The 23,306-nt window shown below is 40.4% G+C and overlaps 2 protein-coding genes and 1 long non-coding RNA gene across 3 annotated transcripts in view; 1 reads left to right on the top strand and 2 right to left on the bottom strand.

The window, feature by feature from the left end:
- Positions 1 to 23,306, bottom strand: part of maea (macrophage erythroblast attacher, E3 ubiquitin ligase) — a 74,210-nt gene that overhangs the window by 18,705 nt on the left and 32,199 nt on the right. The window lies entirely within an intron of this gene.
- ctbp1 (C-terminal binding protein 1) overlaps positions 2,498 to 23,306 on the top strand; it is a 24,021-nt gene continuing 3,212 nt past the window's right edge. The window contains exons 1-10 of the mRNA XM_020607515.1: positions 2,498 to 2,747; positions 11,658 to 11,812; positions 15,871 to 16,015; positions 17,310 to 17,413; positions 17,844 to 17,946; positions 18,976 to 19,100; positions 19,971 to 20,074; positions 20,340 to 20,459; positions 21,242 to 21,369; positions 21,856 to 21,961. Of these exons, the coding sequence (XP_020463171.1) occupies positions 2,708 to 2,747; positions 11,658 to 11,812; positions 15,871 to 16,015; positions 17,310 to 17,413; positions 17,844 to 17,946; positions 18,976 to 19,100; positions 19,971 to 20,074; positions 20,340 to 20,459; positions 21,242 to 21,369; positions 21,856 to 21,961 (1,130 nt within the window). The 5' untranslated portion in view covers positions 2,498 to 2,707. The remainder of the gene's footprint in view (positions 2,748 to 11,657; positions 11,813 to 15,870; positions 16,016 to 17,309; positions 17,414 to 17,843; positions 17,947 to 18,975; positions 19,101 to 19,970; positions 20,075 to 20,339; positions 20,460 to 21,241; positions 21,370 to 21,855; positions 21,962 to 23,306) is intronic.
- LOC109964310 (uncharacterized) overlaps positions 16,025 to 23,306 on the bottom strand; it is a 38,892-nt gene continuing 31,610 nt past the window's right edge. Inside the window, exons 4-5 of the long non-coding RNA XR_002275493.1 lie at positions 17,253 to 17,431; positions 16,025 to 17,153 (exon numbers count right to left, since the gene is read on the bottom strand). This is a non-coding gene — a long non-coding RNA (uncharacterized LOC109964310). The remainder of the gene's footprint in view (positions 17,154 to 17,252; positions 17,432 to 23,306) is intronic.

Below are 23,306 nucleotides of genomic sequence, written 5' to 3'. Positions count from 1 at the left end.
GAAATCTCATATCAGATATGTTCAGAACAAAATGGCAAAAAATATATTGATATTGGCAAGGGTTAGATATATGTTGGACGGGAAAGCACTACGCATTTTGTATTCTTCATTGATTTTACCATTGGGAAATACATACAAAAGCTCACTTCAACCATTGTATATATTACAAAAAAGAGCGATAAGAATTGTGCATAAAATGGGGTATAGGGATCACACCAATGGAGCTTTCATACAGTCTAAATTGTTAAAATTTTTTGATTTAGTGGGATATAAGACTGCTGTGTTTTTGTATAAAGCCAGGAACAATTTATTAACTGGTGGAATTCAAAAACTATTTAGTGAAAGGGAAGGGGGATACAATTTAAGGGGTCAGTTAAATTTAAAAATTCATGCTATACGTACAACCAAAAAAGATTCTGTATTTCTATAAGTGGGGTAAAACTATGGAATAATTTAAGTGTGGACATAAAAAATAGTAATAGAATTGATGAGTTTAAACATAAATATAAAGGTATGTGTCAATCAAGATATATGCAAGAACAGGCTTAATGATTAATTAGATGGAACATTGTGGGTGTGGTGTATGAATGTTAACACTTTGTAATAATTCTTTAGTATATTACTTGTGTGGTGTAGAAGAGAATTATTTACTGCTTGCAAACCAATGATGGTAAGATGATGTCATGGGGTAGGACTGGATAAGTCTGACTTCTTCCTACTCCATTCAAGCATGTACTAGGTATAAGCAAATTGATATTGGATTAGCATTTGTTGGATATGTGTAAAATTATGTGTGTTGACATAGCAACTGTCTTTACATGCTTGAAAGAATAAATCAAATCAAATCAAATCAAGGGAACTTAGACGTTTTGGAGTCTCATGAAATTAATGAATGATTTAAGGCCAAGCCAAGCTATCCCATCAGTCAACCTGCACAGTTGGGCTGTTTCTCAGTAGTTTCATTAGATTAGATTAGATTCAACTTTATTGTCATTACCCATGTACAAGTACAAGGCAACGAAATGCAGTTTAGCATCTGACCAGAAGTGCAATAACAGCAGTGAAGAGTGCGCAGTATCTACAATATGAACAGTCAAAACTAATTTACCAATGGATATGTACGACTGATATTTCCAGTAGGATATGTAGGCTAATGTACGATGTACAACAGACTATGGATTCAAAGTTCAGTAATGGACAGGGTACATGAAGCTTATGGAACACTAGTACAATGGGATGAAACAGCGCAGAATCTGTATATGAACAGTGTGCAAATGAATACAGAGCAGTATCCTGTGAGGAGGAGAGATGAGAAGGGGTGAGATATGTGTAGTGGTATAGAGGAAGGCAGTGGGGGGGCAGAGGTCAGTAAGGAGACAGCTGTGTGGAAGAAGCTGTTCCTGAGTCTACTGGTTTTGGTTTGGAGGCTCCTGAAGCGCTTCCCAGAGGGCAGGAGGTCAAACAGTTTGTGAGCAGGGTGAGAGGAGTCCTTGAGAATGATGCGAGCACGTCAGAGACAGAGCTCCCTGTGGACACCCTCAATGGCTGGACGTGGAGTCCTTGTGACATATTGGGGAGTGTTCACCGTTTCATGTCAGTGTCATTAAAGGTTGGCCTATAAGCCACGCTTAATTTATCAATCAGAATCTCCACTATGCATCACAACAGGCTAATTTATTGCATACAAAGTCAAAATACACAACACAGCAAGGTGGTTACTTTACAAAGGTGCTGTTTAGCTTTATTAGCCTAACTTAACTCAGAGCTGTAGGGGAAAAATAAATGTGGCACACTCGGTTTTTGATTTACTTTAAAGAAAATTTGTAATACATCTGTGTTTTTGTGAAACCAAGGAACAGTTGGCTCAAGCATGTAGAAACGGGGGATTACTTATAGATGTTTTAAAGTTAAATGTATTTTCTAGTACTAACTGTGAATATTTATTTGTTTGTGCAAGCTTGAATGTTCTGATCCAGTAATTAAGGAGACTTTTGTAGGGCTTGTCATTATTTATTAAAAGCACACATCAATTATAGCATCACAACATGTGTTTGCTTATTATAATTAAGTTTTTGAACCTTGTAACTGTTTTACTGATATTAAAAAGAACCAGTCTTTCCTCTCTTGCTACAGCTGTGTAATTGCATAACTCTTTTCTTTTTTTCCTCCCTGTCGTCTTTCAGGAAACAAAAGATGAATTTTGGCCAGCGTTAGCTCCTCCCCATTCCTTTTCTCTCTCTCTCTGTCTCACACACACAGATTCTCTTTCTGCTTTCTCTCTCTTGCCTTCCTGCTCCTATAAATGCAGCAGTGCTTGCATTTGGTGTGTTTGTGCATAGTCTTTTTTTGGGGTGGGGGGTGTGGGGTGAGATAGTAAGACAGAGAGATTTGCTGTAATACAAAGTGAGGACAGGAGGGGAGGGAAGTAGCTAGAGACGGCAGGGAGGGAAGGAGAGAGGCAGGGAGGGGTGAGACAGAGAGAGCGGGTGAGCAAAGGGGACGGAAGGGAGGGGAGAGAGAGAGAGAGAGAGAGAGAGAGAAAAGAGGGGGAGCACATGTGTATGCTTGTCACTAAGGGGCTGGGAGAAGGACTAAGGGAAGCGAGGTAGCTGGCCACAGCCGCCATATGCTGACTGGATTCCTGTTCATGTCTGCTGAGTGAAGACTGTAGGTTTCTGTTTTGTGCTGGCCGGCTGTGGAACACACCATGGGAAGCTCACATCTCCTGAACAAAGGCATGCCTCTAGGTAAATAACTAGCACTCTGCTTTTATGTGGGGAACTGGGTATGTGTGTGTGCCAACATTTGTGAACTCAGTGTACATTATTCTGCCTTCCTCCTCCCCTCCCCCCCTTCCTCTCCCTTTTTCCGTCTCCTCCTCCTTCTCTTTTTAATTCTCTCACCCTATTATCTTTTAACTATTGCTCAGCTGTTCTCTCACCACAGAAGAATGGTTAGCCTTTTCTCCATAGCTTAGTGTTTGTGTGTCTGTCTGTGCGTGTGTGTGTGTGTGTGTGTGTGTGTGTGTGTGTGTGTGTGTGAGAGAGAGAGAGAAGAGGCAAATCTCTGCTATTGAAAGCTGCTTGAACACCTCCATTTGTGGTGACAGAAATAGATCTCTCTCCTTTGAAAGATAGCAAGCACATGACGCATATTTCCCTTTCATTGTGCTTCTTTTATGGAAGAGTGGGTGCCTGTACACACAAACTGATCATCTGCACACCCACACATATACATTAGAGACTCAACTGACATATTTAAGTACACACATGCACGTACACAGCCGGATTCACACACAGGTGACAGATGCACCATATAACAGGGGCTGGAAAAGACTATTCTAGAAAATGGGATCAAGGTAGCTGCTAGGAATAAGCAGTGGGGGTGGAGGGTGGAGGTTTGGGTGTGAAGCAGGAGGAGGAGGGTGTGAGGATAAATGTTCATCCACCTTAAAGCTGAATTAATGTATCTGTTATCACCTGAATTTGGATATTTGAAGCCATTTCTCCCAAAAGACACCAGAGACTATAATCTTTGATGTCATCAACAGGCTGCGGGCTGTGTTTCTTGATGACATCAAAGATTAAAGTTACAGCTCTGACCTTTTTCCTTCCCCCTTTTCCCCCTCGCTTTGGGAGAGATCTTCTCTGCCACAACTATGCCCTGACAGCTCGAGAGTCCAAGGTCATAGAAATAACTGTGAATTGCGGCACAGAGAGGTTTGCTCTTTTAAAATGCTCCTGCACAAATCAGTACCAGTCAATAATTGTGCCACAGATTTGATCGGTGGATCTGCTTCAGCACACTGTAAAGATCACTGAACTTATTCCGGCTTCTTTAAAACAGGTCAGTCATCCCTGGTGACTGATGGATGTGTTGATTCATGTTTGGGAAAGACAGGGGTTCTCTGATCCACGAGTCAGGTCAGATCTGACTCATAGGCCTTTATCAGTGACAGACACATGCCAGTCACTTCCTACACAGCTTGTAAAATCAGATTTTCAGATCAGACTTTGTCTAATTTGACTGGTGTATTTGATTTTATAAAACAATCTCACCAGCTGATTAAAAGGTAAAGAATAATGTGAATGTGTTCAATGGCTACAAGAATCCCTCCACAAGATTCCTCATAGATGTCTTATTACATTTAAAAAAATCAAGGAAACAGCTCATGCTGTGACATGTTGCCATCTTAGGAAAAGCACAACCCTATGTCACTTTGAAGTACTGTTAGTTACTGTAACAAGTCACTGACACCTCTAAAAGCAATGTTCCAGTTTTTATACATTTACATCTACATTGACCAACTTGTAAACACACATTTCCTTTATATTGCATAGCTGCAACTAACTACACCACTATCACAGATAAGATATTTAAATAACATATTTTACTTTAAGGGCTCATTAATCTGACTAGTAAAAAAAAGACACCTAAACATGTTTTACTGAAGACACTTTAAAGTGTGACATGTTCAGCTAGAGACTGTATAACAACAACCACTGAAAGACTTAGTCTCTTATAAAAGGGAAGCAACGGTGCAACATGTACCAACTGTTACTGTGATGTTGGCATTTTAAGAATGGGGCGAAACCAGTGAAGGTTGGCCAGTCATTTCCATTTAACTACACAGAAACAAATTATATTTGCATTATATTTGAAATGCTATTGAAAAAGAGAAATGTAATTGAGAAGGGCAACAGTCTAGACAGGTGGCTGTACAGGAAAAATACCAGGACTGCAATGTAAGATCCCAAAGCAGTCATTAATATGTAGGCTATAATGAAAAGCAGCCACTACTCAGAAACATTCATTATTGTTATGAAATTAGCAGTGTTAGATAAGTCTGTTCAGAGTAAGACCTGCAGCAGAAACAACTCATATCAGCTGGGAGACATGTAACAGGAACTCTTAGATAGCAGCCAGCAAGCTGGTATAGTCCTGCTGCTGGTGTCGCCACATGCAAATTTATAAACGTCTTTTGCAGTAGAAGGCTTGTACTTCAATATTTATTAAGTGACTATGATTTTACCAAATGGCTCAGACCAACAAACTTTTGTTTCATTGTTCAAAATCAGCACCTTGTGTTTTCATCACAGAAAAAATGGAAATGTGGTTGATTAAATGACCATATACTATAGGTCTGTAGATCCACTGTGGTCAATTTTATCTAGGCATAATACATATTCTCAGGTAGATATTTTGAGCTATTAACAACATATTATATATCAGCTTTCAAACAAACTCTAATAACAACAATATATGTGAAATTTAACAATTTTTATGCCTCCATGCCAGCAAAACCCCTGTGGGTCCTTGGACTCCAGTTTGGGAACCCTTAATCTAAATACACTTAATGCCTTATAGCCATAATAATCCATTAATGGGGCACATTCACTCCAGAGTATCCAAACTAAATAATCCAAGGAAACTGACATTTCCACCCTGTTGTAAAAATGTCTCTTACCCTCTAGTGTCTGATGCAGTGCAGGGGTTACCAGTGTATATCTTATATTAATATAGAGCTATGCTGTACTTACTGTAAAGCTGAAAATGATGCTTCCAACCATAACTGATCTCTATCTGCCTTCCATTTGCACATAAAAGCAAGTAGACCTGCATCATCACCCTGACTGGTGCCAAACAGTATTCTATCCCCTTGTCTGTTTTGCTGCTGGTGTCTCAGTAATGGGAACAAAAAGCTGACAAACCTGAATTGGCTTGTTGATACAGTACCTGCAAATTAAAGTCTTACACACCTTATGTGTGTATGTGTGTGTGAGTAAGGGAGAAGGAGAAAACCTGCACGGTGTGATTTTCTGTGTATGCATCTATACTGTGCATAAACACGTCAATCCGAATGGAATGCTGGGCTGAGTGTGCACCTGTATACCTGTGATGTGGGTGGGGCAGGATGTGTGTTTGTGTGTATGTGGATATGTGGAGAGAGGACTGGTGTTAAGGGATACATGTCTGTTTTCTCATGTTTCCTCCCTGCAAAAAGAAGTGTGGGTAGGAAAAGGCAGAAGATTAAAGGAAAGAATACAAAACTGCTGAAACGATAAAACGGCTGAAGACTTTGTACCTAAATATTTAGGCATTTTTAAACATATAAAATAGTGCAGATGTATAGCACAGCTTATCTCATTGCTGGAGAGTTGGATTAGACAGGAGAAAAAGGAACTGACAAGGGGCATAAAGAAAGCTCAGGGAAAAGAGACTGAAATGAGAGCTGGAGATCTGAAACTAAGGCTACAAGAGATGAAGGGATGGTGAGATCAACTCTGAGAGGGTGAAAGACGAGGATATAGGGGCTGTTTAAACCACGCCATGTTGCTGCATGCTACAAGAGCCAAAAACATTATATATCAGCTGTGCTTGATAAATGGTTGCTACGGTCGTAGACGGTACGACTAATCACAGGTGCTGGCAAGAATGCTCTGCCCTCTTCTGTTCTCACAGTAATAAATAAAAACACTGTAGCTGACTTAGAAATGTGTCATGTTCTTGTGGTTCATTTCCAGACACTGAAAAGAGATTTAATTCAGGAAGTCTGACTTTACTTGAGAACTGAAAAAACCTAAGAAGCAAACATTTAACTGCTGCTAGTTGTATGGGTATATTTGGCAAGAACTCTGTGGAGAACTGATGCCTGCTTTGATCTGAAATAGCTGTGAAAAGCTTATTTAGAGTCTAAGTTCTTCAGATATCTTAGTTTGTCTGTACAACAGTCTAAAATTCTTGCTGATTGTTTTTCTTATAGTCAACTAATGAATCTGTTGTTTTAGCTCTCTTTTCATCATGGAATAATGGGGTAAATGTTTTCTTGATGAATCATTAAATCTTTATACAAGGCATTATCAACCAAGGCTGGCAGAGTTCCCAGTGACCTATACATTTAAAACATATGATAGTCTGAAAACACTGTCTTGGTCTGCTGGGGCAAAAATCCAGCTGTTCTTGTAAGCCAGTCAGTGACAGCTGGATATGGGTAGGCTGCAGGGCTTTCCCACTGGTTCTCTTGCTGCAGTCCCAGCAATCACTGGCAGATGTTCTTTTTTTTGTTTGTTTTTTTTTAGCAATCACTGGCAGATGTTCTTTTTTTTTGTTTTTATCTCTAAATGTCAGACAAATGACGTTAGCATCATTTTGGTCAAATGACAAATTTTCACAGATGCAATTTTCATTTCATTTAGTGTGTCAGACTTGTAAGCACAAACTACACAGGCAGGGGTGTTACTCTGCAGATGGTTCTTGTTTTTAGTGAATGATTATGAGCAACAAAAGTTCATCTACTTTCATTTTTGAGGTTTCCTTGGCTGCAAATCACTACTAATGCACTGCTGCATTGCCTCAAATTGTGTACCAATGCAGTAGTGGATCTGAATCAGAGTGTAGACACAGAGAAACCCTGGATATATGGGAAGAGCAGAGCAAAGAGCTATGGCCCTGTTGGCTGTGAGGAGGCCTGTGTGCACAGTGAAAGCTCCCAGTAGTTACCTAACCCTGGGGCTCTGTCGTAAGTGGAGAGAGAGACACAGAGAGTGTACTGGAGTACTGAATATAATGAGAGAGTAGAGATGGATGAGGTTTTAGGAACTAAGCAGAATGAGAGGAAAGTCTGGGCAATTATTTAATATAATGAAGAATTTAATGAGTGTTTAATGTAATGGGAATGCGAGAAAAAATACTTTAAACTAAAAAAACTGGGAGATAATGGCCATTTTATATTGGTTCACTTTCGTAATTCAAGAAAGAGCAGGTTAATATTTACAAAGCTGAGCTGGAGGTTTGTGTGCGTGGGAGACAGACAGAGAGAATGGACTGCTGTTTTGTCATGTAGTAGTGAAGTACTACTCAGCAGTCAGTTGTGCCAGTCCTCCCAAGGTCATGCTTAGTGCTGGAATGAGAGCTATTTCCTCCCTGACTCTGACTAAATGTGAGTCGCAGAAATGTCTGGAATTCCTGTTACTTTCCAAAAATGCTGCTCTGCTGTATAACTGACTAGAATGACCAGATTTCCTTATTTTGTTCATTTGAACACCATATCTGATTAATTACAAGCCACATCTCTGAATCCCACTTTGTTTCTGTGTGTTTTTGCTCAAATGCAGTCTTGTACAGGATATGCCAAAATATTATACAGTGCAACACCTACATGCAAGCATGCTACGCATGATTACATCTACAACGCAGGCTATGCGGAAGCCTCAGAGTACTTTTTGCTCTTGTTGAATTCCAATTTTTCAGCTATGCGCCATTGATTTTGTATCGACGTGTTACTGCAATGGCCTCCAGGCAAATCCTATTATGGAAAGCTAATGTTTTACCAGGCCACATAAGGCCTTGTGAGCAGGATATGAGTTTCAACGTATTGCTCCGACTGCGCTGCGAGTCTGCTTCATCAGATCAAGTTTCATGCTGTAATCTGATGGATTAGGCTAAAATGTGAGCCATCTTTGCTTCAGTGCAACTTCAAAGTGCAGCAGCAACGCAGTCTTTTATCCTTGGATTTTGTTTTAACAGTGTAAGCACACAGGAAGTACTTTTATCTTCATACACTAAGGATCAAATGAGAGAATCACTGTCATAACAAGCTGTAAGAAAGTTTGGGGCAGAAATCAGGATTTTAGACATTTACCTCACACTCACATGCTTAAGAATAAAACAATACAGGAACTTACAGAAACTATTTCCAAATTAGCTTCTAAGATACAAATGGAGAATCAAGCTTGTAAATCTCTCAGCCACAGTGCAACCTAAAACCACATGCAACCAAAGCTAAATGTAGCCACCAACACTACTATAGGTACAAAAAATCAGTGTAAAGTCCCCTAATCCTACATCAAAACAGTAAACCTAGGATGTCTACTCGCTCACATACTGCTCTGCTGCTGCGTGATGCATGCAGGAAGTAGTATGTACATGCTACTTTAAAAAATATCCCATGAGTGGTGTTTCAATATATAACCCAGACAGAGTACAGACAACTCATTTCTGTTTTTTTAATATCAGTTCCTGAATACTTGTTTTGTGTTACACTACACTGAAGCGTACAACTAAAATGCTGGCATTCAGAGTATGAATTATCTCTCACTGCATCTAAACTGACTCAGTCAACAACCAGAGAAATGCACTGGAAGTCGGTGAGAAAGCCACCATAGTTTTAAGTCTAAGCAGTATGTTTTTAGCCAGGTATTTACTTTCTTCAACAATATTTCACATGAGAATAAGAAAATCATCCATCTGCATTGCCCAGGGAAGTTTATTACCGGTACATGCTTGTTTCCAGTAGCTCTCTCCTTTTTAATCATATTCCTTGAGAGCTTCCCTGTACAATGCAGTCCTCGCCTTGAGGTCAGCGAGCTGCTTCACTGGAGCAGACGGAAAAAAACAACTACAAAAACAGCTAATTTTAACAGGTCAAATGTGATGAGGTGATGTTTCCAGTGTAGCACCAATGATTTTGAATAGCTGTAAAATGTAAGGTGCTGAAGGTTAGATTTAAATGGCATCTTGCTATTTTGCACTAACACATAACAGTCACACAGGAAGAAATCAATCAGCTGCAGAAGGGATAGATGTACTCATTTCTCCAACAGGAGCTATGTTAGTGATGAAACCACAAGACATGATGCATTTGCAAATGCATTTCTCTTTCTAAAAGCTATATGCAACATGATCTCAAGATTGCCCAAAGGCATTCCAGGAAATGTGAACTCGTGAACTGAAGTGGAAATATGCAGTAGGTGAGGCAGTTTGAAGTACTAGAAAACAGGTGACTTACAATGCGTCATGACAAAAACACAAGTGATCATCATCAGAGACTAACAAAACAGTACGAGTATGATTCCAGCAGGACTTTTTCCTTTCATTTATTTTAGTTATGGGCCACTTAATGATAGCTGTTGAGGGAACAGAATTGCTTAGTTTCCTGGCCCAAGCTAATTTGTGGGATTGGAGCTGCCAAACGTCTCTGCACAGCCCTGATTCTCAAGGATCCTTGGCATTCAAAATATTGTAGAATGCTGACTTTGAAATTGCAGACTTAATGATTCTGCTTCTTTCTCATGATGTGAGCCCACACTACTGGAAAACAGGCTCCATCTGGATGTGCAAGGCACAAAATATAGTTTTCAGAGGAGGAGGAATATTTTGAGTGATATGACAGAGGCAGTCGTTTATTTAAGATGTCAGCTCAGTTCAGCTCTGATGGAAAAAGTCAAGAATGAGTGATGAGTGGAGTCGGCATTAGGAGAAACAGGCATCACTCTGCACTTTTTTCATCCACCGTGTTTTAGAGGGCTGTCAAAACTTTACATGTCACAGACCCAATTATATATACTGCCTTAGATTTTTCTCTCAGACTACATCTGTCCATCTTCAGATGTGTTGGTTCTCAGACAGATCCAGGAAGACAGAAAGCTAATAAATCCAGCTCCCATCGACCACTATTCTGTTAAACCTGAACAAAGGCCCACTAGCTAGGGCTTATCTGCCCAGTGTATCTGCCTTGATAAATGCCACTTATCCTCCTATATGACTGGGCAGCACTCTCAGGATAATGGCTTAATCTGAAGAGATGATTTAATAAAACATCCTGTGGAAACCTTACAGGGTGGGGGTGGTGTCACTTATTGACAGATTTCAGCTCCTGCCTGTCTCTAATGACAGCTCTCACTCCATGTAAACTGCTGTACTTACTTGGCCACCTGTCTGACTTTTATCATGTTCAGTGTCCGTTTTATGGTTTATGAGCTATGAAATATCACATTTTTGCTGCATTTTGATACAATTAATACTACATTTGAACCACCATAGGTATTAGACAATTGAAATATAATCTAGAGCTTCAGGCTGCATGGTAAAGTCCACCCCATTATTCCCAAGTAAATGGACCCAAGAATCCCTCTTAGTGGTCCACAGAGGCTAGCACTTAACGTTCACCATGAATGTTTGAGAATTCAACTAATGTGAACAGGAAGAAATACAAGAGGATACTCCTGTGTTATGGTGTTTTGTCTCATAATTTTTTAATTCTAAAAGGATATTCTGATTGTTTTGAGGGCAAGTTTGGTTTTGTACCTACAGCATCTACAGCATCCAACTTCCCAATTAGGCCTGTTTCAAAGAATCAACAAACTTCATCAAACATCAGTAATAATTCAACTGAAACCATACAAATTTTGAAAGTAATAAAGAGAAAACCAACTGTGAAACATCACCTCTCACAACAGGAACGAGCAGTGCAGCACATAAACAGCTGCTCGGGGAATGTTTTTGTCATGGTTGTCATAGCAACACCATCAGTCTGGAGCAGAAACATTATGGGATGCAGATGAAGCAGGACCTCATCTGTGCTCAGGAGCAACAGCATATCATTAGTTTTAGATTTCATAAGTGACAAAAATCCACAACTAAAATTAAAACATACACAGTAGAGGGAAAACAAAGGTCCTGATTTCCCGATACAGGATTCCTAATGACTCTGAGGGAGACTGCGACTGTTCACCATGACAATAAAAAATTATGCTGATCAAATGTAATTCTACACTGCCCCTGACAATGGTGACTACTTTGGGTCCATGTATTCTTCATTGCCACTTTTATTTTGCCCATCTATCACTTTTTATTTCTTTTGTTTTGTGTGTTTGAAGGCATTAGGCCACCGATCATGAATGGGCCCATGCACCCGCGTCCCTTGGTGGCACTACTGGATGGGCGCGACTGCACTGTGGAGATGCCTATCCTGAAAGATGTAGCAACTGTGGCCTTCTGCGATGCTCAGTCCACACAAGAGATCCACGAGAAGGTAACGCTCTAACCAGATAATGTACACATGCTTTGTAGAGTCCACAGCACATGTGTGAACTGTCCCCGACAATATTCCTTGCTTTTGTGAAACAGTGAGAGTTGTAGACATCATCTAGGGTAGAAAGAGGCTGGCCGACAATTTCCTGGACTGTCTTGACCACTCTCTGCAGCCTCTTCCTGTCTGCTTCAGTGCAGCTGGTGTACCACAGAGGAATGCAATATGTCAGCAGGCTCTCAATACAAGATCTTTAGAACGTCTCCAGCAGCTTGGTATCCAGGTTATTCTTTCTGAGCACTCTCAGGAAGCTGGGCCTTCCTGGTAACTGCTGAGGTGTTTGTAGACCAGGAGAGGTCTGCAGAGATGAGATGCCAAGATACTTAAAGGTGTGAACCCTCTCTACACAATCGCCATAATAAAAATCTCTAGCACTCATCTCATGCATATTTTAAGATGTGCTTGTCTTGACTGACAAATCAGCATTATAAACATACAGTTTTCAAATCAAGCTCCTCTTCAGTGCACAAATTTTGATTATTTTTTATTTTTTTTTGCTTCATTAATTGTAAAACATTTGGCACCATGCAGAAAATTCTACTTCAGGCTTGAAATCATCCTTTGACAAATCTGTGAGGCAACAGATGCTGCATCCATGTTATCTATCTTGTTGACTGATAAGTAAGCCGACTTCATCTGGAAAAATGACAGATTTTGCCAAATTCAAATGATATCACTCACACCATCGTTATGACCAGTGACTGAAACAAAGCTGTCAGCCTGCGGTGAAGCTATGGAGTCAGTGAAATCAGGAATTTCAGGCTGCAACAGTATGTGCCACTTGATGGCAAGGAGTACAGAAATGTCAGCAAACCTGTAGCAAAATAGCTGCAAAGCCACCACTGCTAGCAGGTAGTGTACATCTAACACAATATTAAAACTAATACATCAGCTGATTTAAGAGGCGTAAACATGGTTTCTTTGTATATAGTTTCATTATTAACAAACCAGTATGAATGCATCTCAAAGTATCTATTTGAATAATGTAACTAAAAGGATAGCAGTGGGAATAATGAGGAAAAGCTCCCAAGTTGGAATCCTGGAAGATTTTTCTGTTCTTCCCGTTCTCCCAACAATGTATTTGTGCACTGTTTGCACCTGGGATATCATCAGAAAAGGAGGATCTAGATGTATCAAAACAATATTGGCTGTGCATTTAGGACATGAAACCATTAACATTTCATAGTTACAAAAAGATCACCTGAAACAACACAAAATCAAAGATAAAGATAAGTCAAAGAGAGAAAAGAAGATAAATGAATTGGAATAAGAAGAGTACAGACTGCAATCCTTAAAATGTGGGTCAGGATCTTGCCACAGCCACTATGGATTGTAAATGGGTTTGTATGTCTGGCAGGGTTATGTCTTGTTCTGGTTGCCTGCCAGGCACACTCTCTCTGTGAGCACGCTCAGTAGGCCACAGCGTGGGAGAAACAGATGGCGCTCGCTCACTCAGTAGCTGTCTCCAGCTATCTCTCTCTCTGCCTCTCTTACTGTGTAATTAAAAAAGCTTTTTTTATTGCAATTGAACTGCATGTCATTTTCAACCTCTCTCATGCACATTAAGAGGATTGGCAATGTTAGAAAAAGATTGTAAAATTAACTGAGAATCATTTAAAAGATGACAGCTGATGATGAACTGGTTTTCACTGAGCCATATATTCCTATTCTATATGATAATCTAATTTTGAGTCACAATATTTCATTGTCAATTAAGACAAAAACCCATCTTCCTGATAAGAATCCACTGAGAATCCATGGAAATGAGACTCTTGCTGATATTTGTTTAGTTTTGGCAGATTCAGTCACCTCATTTCACTTCCTGTTATTATAAATGCTTAGGTTAACTAGTAAAATTCAGGAAATGCAGCTATTCCATGTAGGCAGCAATATTCAAACACATATAAAGATAATGTACACGTTATGGTTAGCCCCCCTCACCAGGAGGGTGAGGGAGAACTGGGGTTGGACTCAAGATAGCTGACCCAGGTGCTAGTACAAAAAAAAGGTGGTTTATTGGAATAAATACAAACAAAGTGACAACATAACAGGGTCCATAATACTTACAACCAGGGAAGGGCAGTGATAACTAAGGAGACCAGGACGAACAGGTAAACACACAAACTAATGGCAGGAAACAGGGGAAGTATTGTCCATAACATATAGCAATGCTCCGGAGACGAATCAAAAATATGTAGTGTAGTGGGAATTAGCGTAGCTCGTAGGTAGTGTGGTAGAGTCAAGCCAAAACGCACAGTGTCTGTCAGCGTAGCATTCTACCAACATGTACAGTCCGCGTTACTATGTTAATGTTCCGGCCAAGACGGAGCGTCTACCAGAGGTTTATATAAGGAGGCGAAGGTAATCATCGGGATGCACCCCAGCTGTGTGCATCGACAAACCAGTTGCTAATTACTGGAATGCAACACAGCTGAGGTGCAGAGCCCACAGGATAGAGAAAGCAGAGAAAAACGAAGTAGAGGCAGCGGCCGCCGAGCAGCCCTGACAGTAAATAGCACCTACAGAAAAAAAAGCTGTGAAGATAGTGAACTGTAGCTGCTGACACTCACATTAAAGTGATTTTCCACAAAGCCACACTTGATTTGTGCTCACACCTATGCTCACACATACTGATAACTTGACCTTTACTCTTTGTCCAAACAGTATGTATATATGTTCAGATGAAGCACTCCCCTTTTGTCCTGCAAACAGACATACTGTATGTGCAATTTCCAGTTTTATGTTAATGTACAGACAGGGGTTAAGAAAAGCTGCACAGATTTTCATCCATGCATCCATTTTCTTCCGCCTGAGATCGGGTCATGGTGCAACAAGTTCAGCAAGATAATCCAGATCTCCCTCTCCCCAGCAACATTTTCCACTTCCTCTGGCAGGATTCCAAGGCATTCTCAGGCCAGATGAAATATTATAGAGGTTACCTCTCCAGCGTGTTCTGGGTCTACCCTGGGGTCTCCTACCAGTTGGACGTGCCCAGAAAACCTCCAAAGGAGGGGCACCCTGGAGGCATCCTGATAAGAACCACCTCAACTGGCTCCTTCTGATGTGAAGGAGCAGCCTTCACATGGGAACAAGACCCTGAGATACTTAAACTCCTTCACTTGGGGCAGCAACTCACTTCCAACCCAGAGGGAGCAGTCCATCGTTTTCTGGAAGAACACACTGACCTCAGACTTGGAGGCGCTAACCTTCATCCCCGCTGCTTCACACTCAGCTACAAACCACCTCATTGCGTGCTGGAGGTCGCGTATGATGAAGCCAGCAAAACCACATCATCAGCAAATAGCAATTCTGAGGTCCCCAAACCAAACACTTTCCTCCCACTGGCTGCGCCTTGAGATCTAGTCCACCACAAGATTGCTGACAAGGGACAACCCTGACAAAGGCCAACACTAACTGGGAACCTGTTTTGACTCTCACTCCGTTCACACAAGTAATGAATAACTCCGGTACCCCATACTCCTGAATTACCCCCCACAAGATCTCATAAGGGACCCTGTCGTAGGCCTTCTCCAAGTTCACAAAACACATGTAGACTGAATGGTCAAACTCCCAAGATCCCCCCAGTAACCCTGCAAGAATAAAGAGTCCATTGTTCCACAACCAGGACAGAATCCACATTGTACCTCCTGAATCTGAGGTTCAACAATTGATTGGAGCCTCCCTTCCAGCAGTCCGGCATAGGCTTTCCCAAGGAGGCTGAGTAGTGTGATACATCGATAACTGGAGCACACTCTGTGGTCCCCCTTTGTAAAAATGGGACCCACCACGCGAGGCTGCCAGTCCTCAGGGACTGTCCCCATCCTCCCTGAGACATTAAAGAAGAGTGTCAACAAAGACAGCCCAGAGCCTTCAGCAGCTCAAGGCAAATCTCATCCACTCCTGGCCTCTTGCCACCGAGGAGCTTTTTGGCAATCTCAGAGACCTCTGTCAGCATTTAACGTTCTAGCATTTAATTAACTGTGTGTTGTGTTTGCATTCAGGTGCTGAATGAAGCTGTAGGAGCCCTGATGTACCATACCATCACTCTGATGAGAGAAGATCTGGAAAAGTTTAAAGCTCTGCGCATCATTGTACGCATTGGCAGCGGATACGACAACATTGACATCAAATCTGCTGGGGAACTGGGTGAGAACACACACGCACACACAGGACGAAAAAGTGTGTACAAGTAACATCATACTTCACTGTTACAATGTCCATATCCTTATAATCCTGTAAGCGTTGAAGGCATTAAAAATAAGTTCATCACTGGCAAACAATTAATCTACTGAAGCAACAATTGTGAGGTGAACAGTACAAATCCAGCTTTCAGTTTACAAAGTAGAGTAGTAATCTACTACATCTACTACAAACATGCTTTTCCACATATTTAATAACTTGCTGCATTCTGTTGCTGCCAGTGTTGAACAAGGTTTAATGCTGTTGTCAAATGACCCTTGTTCATTTCACCAGAACAGATAAAAGGTAGTTATTAGGGATTGTTTACTGTGTGTCCGATGGATTCAAAAGAAAACTAGAATTACTGCTTCACGTATGCCTCAGCCAGCCATTATAATTCACAGGAATGGTGCAGATGCGAGGTCACTGTCACTTTGACCTATGACCACCATAGTCTAATCAAGTCATGCTTGAATGGATATTAGGGCCAAATTTTGAAGAAATTCCTGAGATATCACATTCCTACGCTAATACAGAGAATTGTTCCAAGTAGTTCAAAACAAAAGGTTGCTTTTCTTATTTCCTAAATGAAACTGTCACATTTAAAGACATATCATCAGTTAACGACCAATATGGCTTATATTTTAACTTTTAAGATAACAATAACAGCTTCATATAAATATAATTTGTCATAAGTGTAACATACTCACTCACTAATTTAGCTACTGAAAAAACAGCCAGTCTCAGCTAGCCTTTTCTTTAATTGTAACTACATCTGTATGCTTGTTTTGGTTTTATTTTTATGTGCTCTTAATTGTTTTATTGTAGTTTTCCTGGTTTGATGAATGAAGCATTTTTACTGTTTAATATGTTGGCTTTACTGTTAAACTCTTAAATTGTTACAGACATAAAGTGATTATTTTCAAAAAAACCTACATTTTCTTTGCTTCCACTGATCACTGCCATGTTTAAAAGTCAGTCAAGCATTTATGTATTTTGAATTTTTTACTCATGTCTTTTCTACATCAGCCAGCGCTCTATTAATATCTTCTTTCACCAAGATTCTCTGCCATTTGAAAGCTTCCAGTGGTGTTTGAGGAGAAAACTGCTGACACAGAATATGAGGATAATATAAACAACCCCCGCAGAAATGCCTTCAACTTGCACTTTTCCACCAAAACGGCTTTCACCAAACCTTATCTACCTCCTTTAATGGCCCAAAAAGCTGTTCCTAATCCTTATCTGCTCTCTGGTCCAACAGGCATAGCTGTATGTAATATGCCAGCAGCCTCAGTGGAGGAGACAGCAGACTCCACGCTGTGCCACATCCTCAACTTGTACCGACGCACCACCTGGCTGCACCAGGTTTGGAGCCTTGTGTTGCTGTTAAAAGAGACAGAAATGCACTGAAATTAAATGAGCTGATTCTGAATGTACTGGTTGGAGGCGTACGTTTAGCTGTCAAAATTTTAGTTTCGACAGTTACTAATAATTACCTAATGGAAAATCAGCAAAACTGAAACATTTCATTTTCTTTAGAATGTTGCTGTATCTGAAAGACGCTGATGTAAGATGTAGAAGGTACAGTTAAATGACTTGTTCCTCAAATCAGTTATTAGTAGTAATTATTATCCAGACATATCTTATAATTATGATAATATCTAAAAGGATTTAAACTGTGGTCATTAAGTGACAAGTCCTGACATTTCACAATACACCTGGATCACGTTAAATTGCAATATTTGTGTTTTTTGTGTCATATTTAATTGCACCAATGCATTCTTATTTATGCCAGGCTCTCCGGGAGGGCACACGTGTTCAGAGCGTCGAGCAGATCCGAGAGGTGGCGTCAGGTGCCGCAAGGATCAGAGGAGAGACTTTGGGACTCATAGGGCTCGGTGAGCAATACCTCTTCACTGAGATCTATTATACTGGCATACCACTGTGGAACAAAAGTTATTTGTTGATCATATTGCCTGATATGTAGCATGGTTAGACCATCAGGTTGCTGCCAAGGAAAACCACTCAAGTTACTAATCACTGGGCATTTTTCTCTCTTTTCCATTTCCATTTTTGGGAGGCCCTTAGCTCAGCTAAATTGGCTTCACAAAGAGTTACTGTCATTAAAAGGAAGTGGATTAAACCAGAAGCTGAATGTAAATCTCTTCTCTGAACAGTCTGAAACTCTGCAGTAATGAGCAGCTCTGTGTAGCCAGAGCATTGTGTAATTGATAAAAGGCCAAAGTCAAAAAGGGGATTATTAGATGTGCAAAAATATTAACTGTTGTGTTTTTATGTTCCTTTTTAGTATGTATTCATGTGCACATCTCTCCAGTTTTAGCTTCCCTGCACTGGTTACCTGTTTATTTTAGGGTTCATTATACAATTTTACTTTTTGTTTTTAAATCCCTTCATGGCTCTGCACCACCTTATTTATCTGAATTGCTTCACTGGCACACACCCACACGTTCTCCGAGGTCAGCAAATCAGCTTCTTTTGAGCGTGCCAAGAACAAAGCGTAAGCTTAGAGGCGACCGGGCCTTTGCGGTCACTGGGCCCAAACTTTGGAACGATTTACCGCTGCCTGTCAGACAAGCTTCTTCTTTGTCTGTTTTTAAGTCTCTTTTAAAAACTCATTTATTCTCGTTGGCATTTTGATATTTTATTTTGGTGTTGATTTTATTTATTTTTATTGATTCATGTTTTTATATTTGGTGTCGATCTTATTTGTGCTTGTGGGTTGTGTCTTTGATTTATTGTTTATTGTAATGTACAGAACTTCAGTCCACCTTGGTTGTTTTAGTGCTTTATAAATAAAGTTGGTATGGTATGGTATGGTATGGTATGGTATGGTATGGTATGGTATGGTATGGTATGTGTATGTAATTAGTCTAAATGCTCCTGTGTGTGCATTCATGTGTTTCTAGGTCGGGTAGGCCAGGCTGTCGCCCTGCGAGCCAAGACCTTTGGCTTCAGTGTGATTTTCTATGACCCTTACTTGGCTGACGGGGTAGAAAGATCCCTGGGACTACAAAGGGTCACCACACTACAGGTAGCGCACACACACTGGAGTGTGAATGGGGCCAGTTTGCTTCTGTGAAATGAGTAACTACGTCACTGTTTGAAGCACTTGTGTGTTTTGTGAAAAGAAACATGTTTATATTCACAAGCGGTCCTTCTATACCTGTGCAAGTCTAGTTTGTAGCATGGTCATTTTCACTGACTTTCACTATCAGACACTAACAGGAATGCAATGAGGCCATCAAAGAACTAGAAAATCAATCTTCACTGTTTCCTTTAAAATAATTTAGGTTGTCTGTGTTAATTAAAAATGGTAATGTAGCGGATACGGTTACGCCTAGTATTTATTCATAAAGACCAAAGTAGATGACAGCAACCTCAGTGTTCTTAACACTTTTTATTTGCTTTTGAGACTCACACTACTTTCAAACGGGGATGATGACTGTTTTAATTAAGCTGCTCTGCACATAACCGCTAGTATCAGCAAAATACGTCTACCATTTCAGCAATATTTAATTGTCACCACCATTTCCACTTAACACCTACTAGGATTTTAACCTATAAGAGCACAGCACTAACACAACATTTTATCTGATTCAGACTTAATCTTCTTTTTACTCCATTGTCTTTGCTAACAAAGCTTTCGCCACCATCCACCATGACAACTGAGTATTTAAGGGCTTGCTGCACACTTGAAGTATGTGGCAAGAGACGCACCCTCTTGTGCTCATTGTCACTGCAACAATGCGTAACAAAAGATATTTCAGATTTTCTGGTATATACAGTAGCATCAATCTATTGTAATTTGGCTGCTGTGACGTGCGTGCACATGTCAGCAGTAGTTTAAAGTGTAAAGAGAGGAATGGGACTTATTGGCACTTCAATCTCTCTTCCTCCTCAGGACCTGCTCTTCCACTCTGACTGTGTCTCTCTGCACTGTAGCTTGAACGAACATAACCACCACCTGATCAATGACTTTACCATCAAACAGGTAGGGGCACAACAGCCCACACACGTGCACGCTTATGACTGAGCAGATACACACAAATGATTGAATGATTTATTTATCCCTACATCACATACTGCATCTCATGGCTATGTGGGTACCCAGGGAAGCCCACTATACAAATACTATATGAAAGTGCACATGTATTCATATATATGGATATAAAAATTTTACCTTTTTTTTATTTTAAAAAGACTTGAATAAATGATGATTATACCATTATACTTATTATATGTGTGCGTTTGTGTGTTAAAGATGCGTCAGGGCCATCCTGGTTACCACGGCCAGGGGGGGTCTGGTAGATGAGAAGGCCCTGGCTCAGGCCCTGAAAGAGGGGAGGATACGTGGCGCTGCTCTGGATGTTCATGAGACAGAACCGTTCAGGTAAGAAACCTCATAATTTTTGCCTGTAGATTAATGTTGGGACAGGATTAACTGGCGTCTGCTAATTCTAATTTCCACATCTGAATGTATAACTAGTCAGCAGACAGTAGATAGATGGTAGTTTTCTTCTTCAGAGAGGAAGAACAGTGTAAAATACTTGTGGTATATAATATATAATAAGAGGGTGCTTAATTCTAGTGTCTGGGGAATCTTTTATAAATGTAAACTGTTGCAGCTCAAGAAAATGTGAATTAGAAAAAAACAAATTAGGGCTGAAACTGACTAACCATTTTTCATTATGTTAGAAAATGTGTAGAAAAAATGTCAGAGTCCAAGCTGACACCTTGTTTTGCTTGTCCAGCAGTCCAAAAACAAGTTATAATAATAATAATTATTATAAAATCATACTGTATACTGTACATAACACATTTTTAAAATGCACTAACTATCATAGATGATAATGATAAATGATAAGAAAAAACTATATACCTTAAGTGTGGGAGATCTGTAATTCAGAGGTTAAAGACACCTAAAATACACAAACGATAAATTATAACAAAAATCAGAATGTGTCTGGAAGTGCCAGAGGTGTGTGTGTGTGTCTGTGTGTGTGTGTGTGTGTGTGTGTGTGTGTGTGTGTGTGTGTGTGTGTGTGTGTGTGTGTGTGTGTGTGTGTATAAAAATGAGCCACGCTTGAAATTTTACATGGAGTTAAGCAGTTGACGTGTGCTCAGTGATACATATAGTATATTCTCAGCTGTAACTCTGTTTCTTTGTGCCAGTTTCAGCCAGGGCCCCCTAAAGGATGCCCCCAACCTGATCTGCACCCCGCATGCTGCCTGGTACAGTGAACAAGCATCACTGGAGATGAGAGAGGAGGCAGCCAGGGAGATCCGAAGGGCTGTCACAGGTAGCGTGCACACACTCACACATACACAGTCATGGACATACACATGGTTTGATGGAAAACATGACCCCTGCTGAAGAATGTAAACACATGTCTAAAGAGAGATATTTTTAGGTATCCTGCTGCAGTTCAGCATAAACCATCCGTGCTATTCTTTCAGCAAAGGGAGATTTAAAGGCCTTTCTCTGTCTGCCTCCTTTCCTTTCCAACTTCTCTCTTGTTATGTTCTTTCGTTTTCAAATTCTTTCTCTTTCCCATTTTCTTATCTTGTGGTTTCCCCTGTGGCTTGGTCTGTTTACCACTGGCCTGTTCTTTGTGTCTGTGCAGAAAGTAAGACAGCCAGATAAAGAAGAATAAATCACACCTACTCTTTAACACTAACTATTCCCTCAGCGTGTTGTACTATGCCAGAATATTTTTTTTAACTTTAGCACTTTACACACATTTCCCTCTCTCTTTTTTTTTTTGCTCCATCTCTCTGTTTTCCAGGTCGTATCCCAGACAGTCTGAAGAACTGTGTAAATAAAGATTTCCTCACTCAGAACAACCACTGGGCAGGAGTTGACCCAGCTGCCGAGCTCAACGGAGTTTATAGGTAACAACAAACCTGTAGCAGTCAGTGCAGTTTGATTTTTTTTTTCTAAATCCTGATCAAGTCACAGACTTATACATACGTTTGCCAAATCAGAAACAGAATTTGATACTACAAATGACAGCATGTTTTATTTCATTCTCAACTGTAGTGTTATATACAGCATGTTATTATTCCCTTGTTTAATGGCCAGTTACTGACCACACAGCTTAATAATCCCATTGTTATTCTTTACTGAATATTTATGGGACAGTGTCTCTGTATGTCCATAGCTCAGCCAGCAACACATCATGCATTTATCAGCCAAGTAAGTAAATAAGTAAGTAAGTAAGTAAATTTTATTTATATAGCACCTTTCACAGACAGGGTCACAAAGTGCTTTACAAAGTCAAAGGATAAAAAAAGATAAATAATAAACATAAAAAGTACTCACAAAAGTAGTGCTACATACAGTCGTCTACAGAAATGTACAGTTGCTACAACCGCACCCTACCATCATCCACCAATACCTCAGTGACCTCAACAGAAAACAAATGTCAACATCAAGGCACAGCTTGCATCTTTCCTCACTTTTAACTGCTTGTTCTTTCATCTGTCAGTCAGTCAGTCACTTGGGATGTTAATAGTTGATCTGCAGTACCAGTATGAGGGCAGATCAAGACATTTTAATAGATTGATATTGCTGACGTATTAAAATACTACAGGGCCATATATAAAATATTATGGGGGAGTGTTAAAAGAAAGCTTTAATGCAGGCTATAATATATCTCAGATTTCTGCCAGCACCCTAATAGAGGTTAATGGAATGTTATTTCTGATGCTCATCAATATTAAATGACTTTCCTCTGAAGAGAGAGCCCCTATAACAACTGACAAATTGCTATCCAGAGTAATAAGGGCACTGCTTCTGGAAAAAGATGGTGCTGATTAGTATTTCACATTCAAGCACCACAAATAAATCTTCATTGCCATTTCATTTGTTCTTTTATGACTCAGCTGTGTGGCTTGTTCCCTTCAGGTTGGTGGAGAGTTCCTGCCTCAAGTGGAGGAGTTCAAGTATCTTGGGGTCTTGTTCACGAGTGAGGGAAGGATGGAACGGGAGATTGACAGGCAGGTCGGTGCAGCTTCTGCAGTAATGCGGTCGATGTACCGGTCCGTCGCGGTGAAGAAGGAGCTGAGCTGTAAGGCGAAGCTCTCGATTTACTGGTCAATCTACGTTCCGACTCTCACCTATGGCCATGAGCTTTGGGTCGTGACTGAAAGGGCAAGGTCCCGGATACAGGCGGCCAAAATGAGCTTCTTCCGCAGGGTGGCCGGGCGCACCCTTAGAGATAGGGTGAGGAGCTCC

The sequence above is a fragment of the Monopterus albus genome, unplaced genomic scaffold (genome assembly GCF_001952655.1).
Source record: "Monopterus albus unplaced genomic scaffold, M_albus_1.0 scaffold86.1, whole genome shotgun sequence".
NCBI classification, from domain to species: Eukaryota; Metazoa; Chordata; class Actinopteri; order Synbranchiformes; family Synbranchidae; genus Monopterus; species Monopterus albus.
This window is presented reverse-complemented; position numbering and strand designations above follow the sequence as displayed.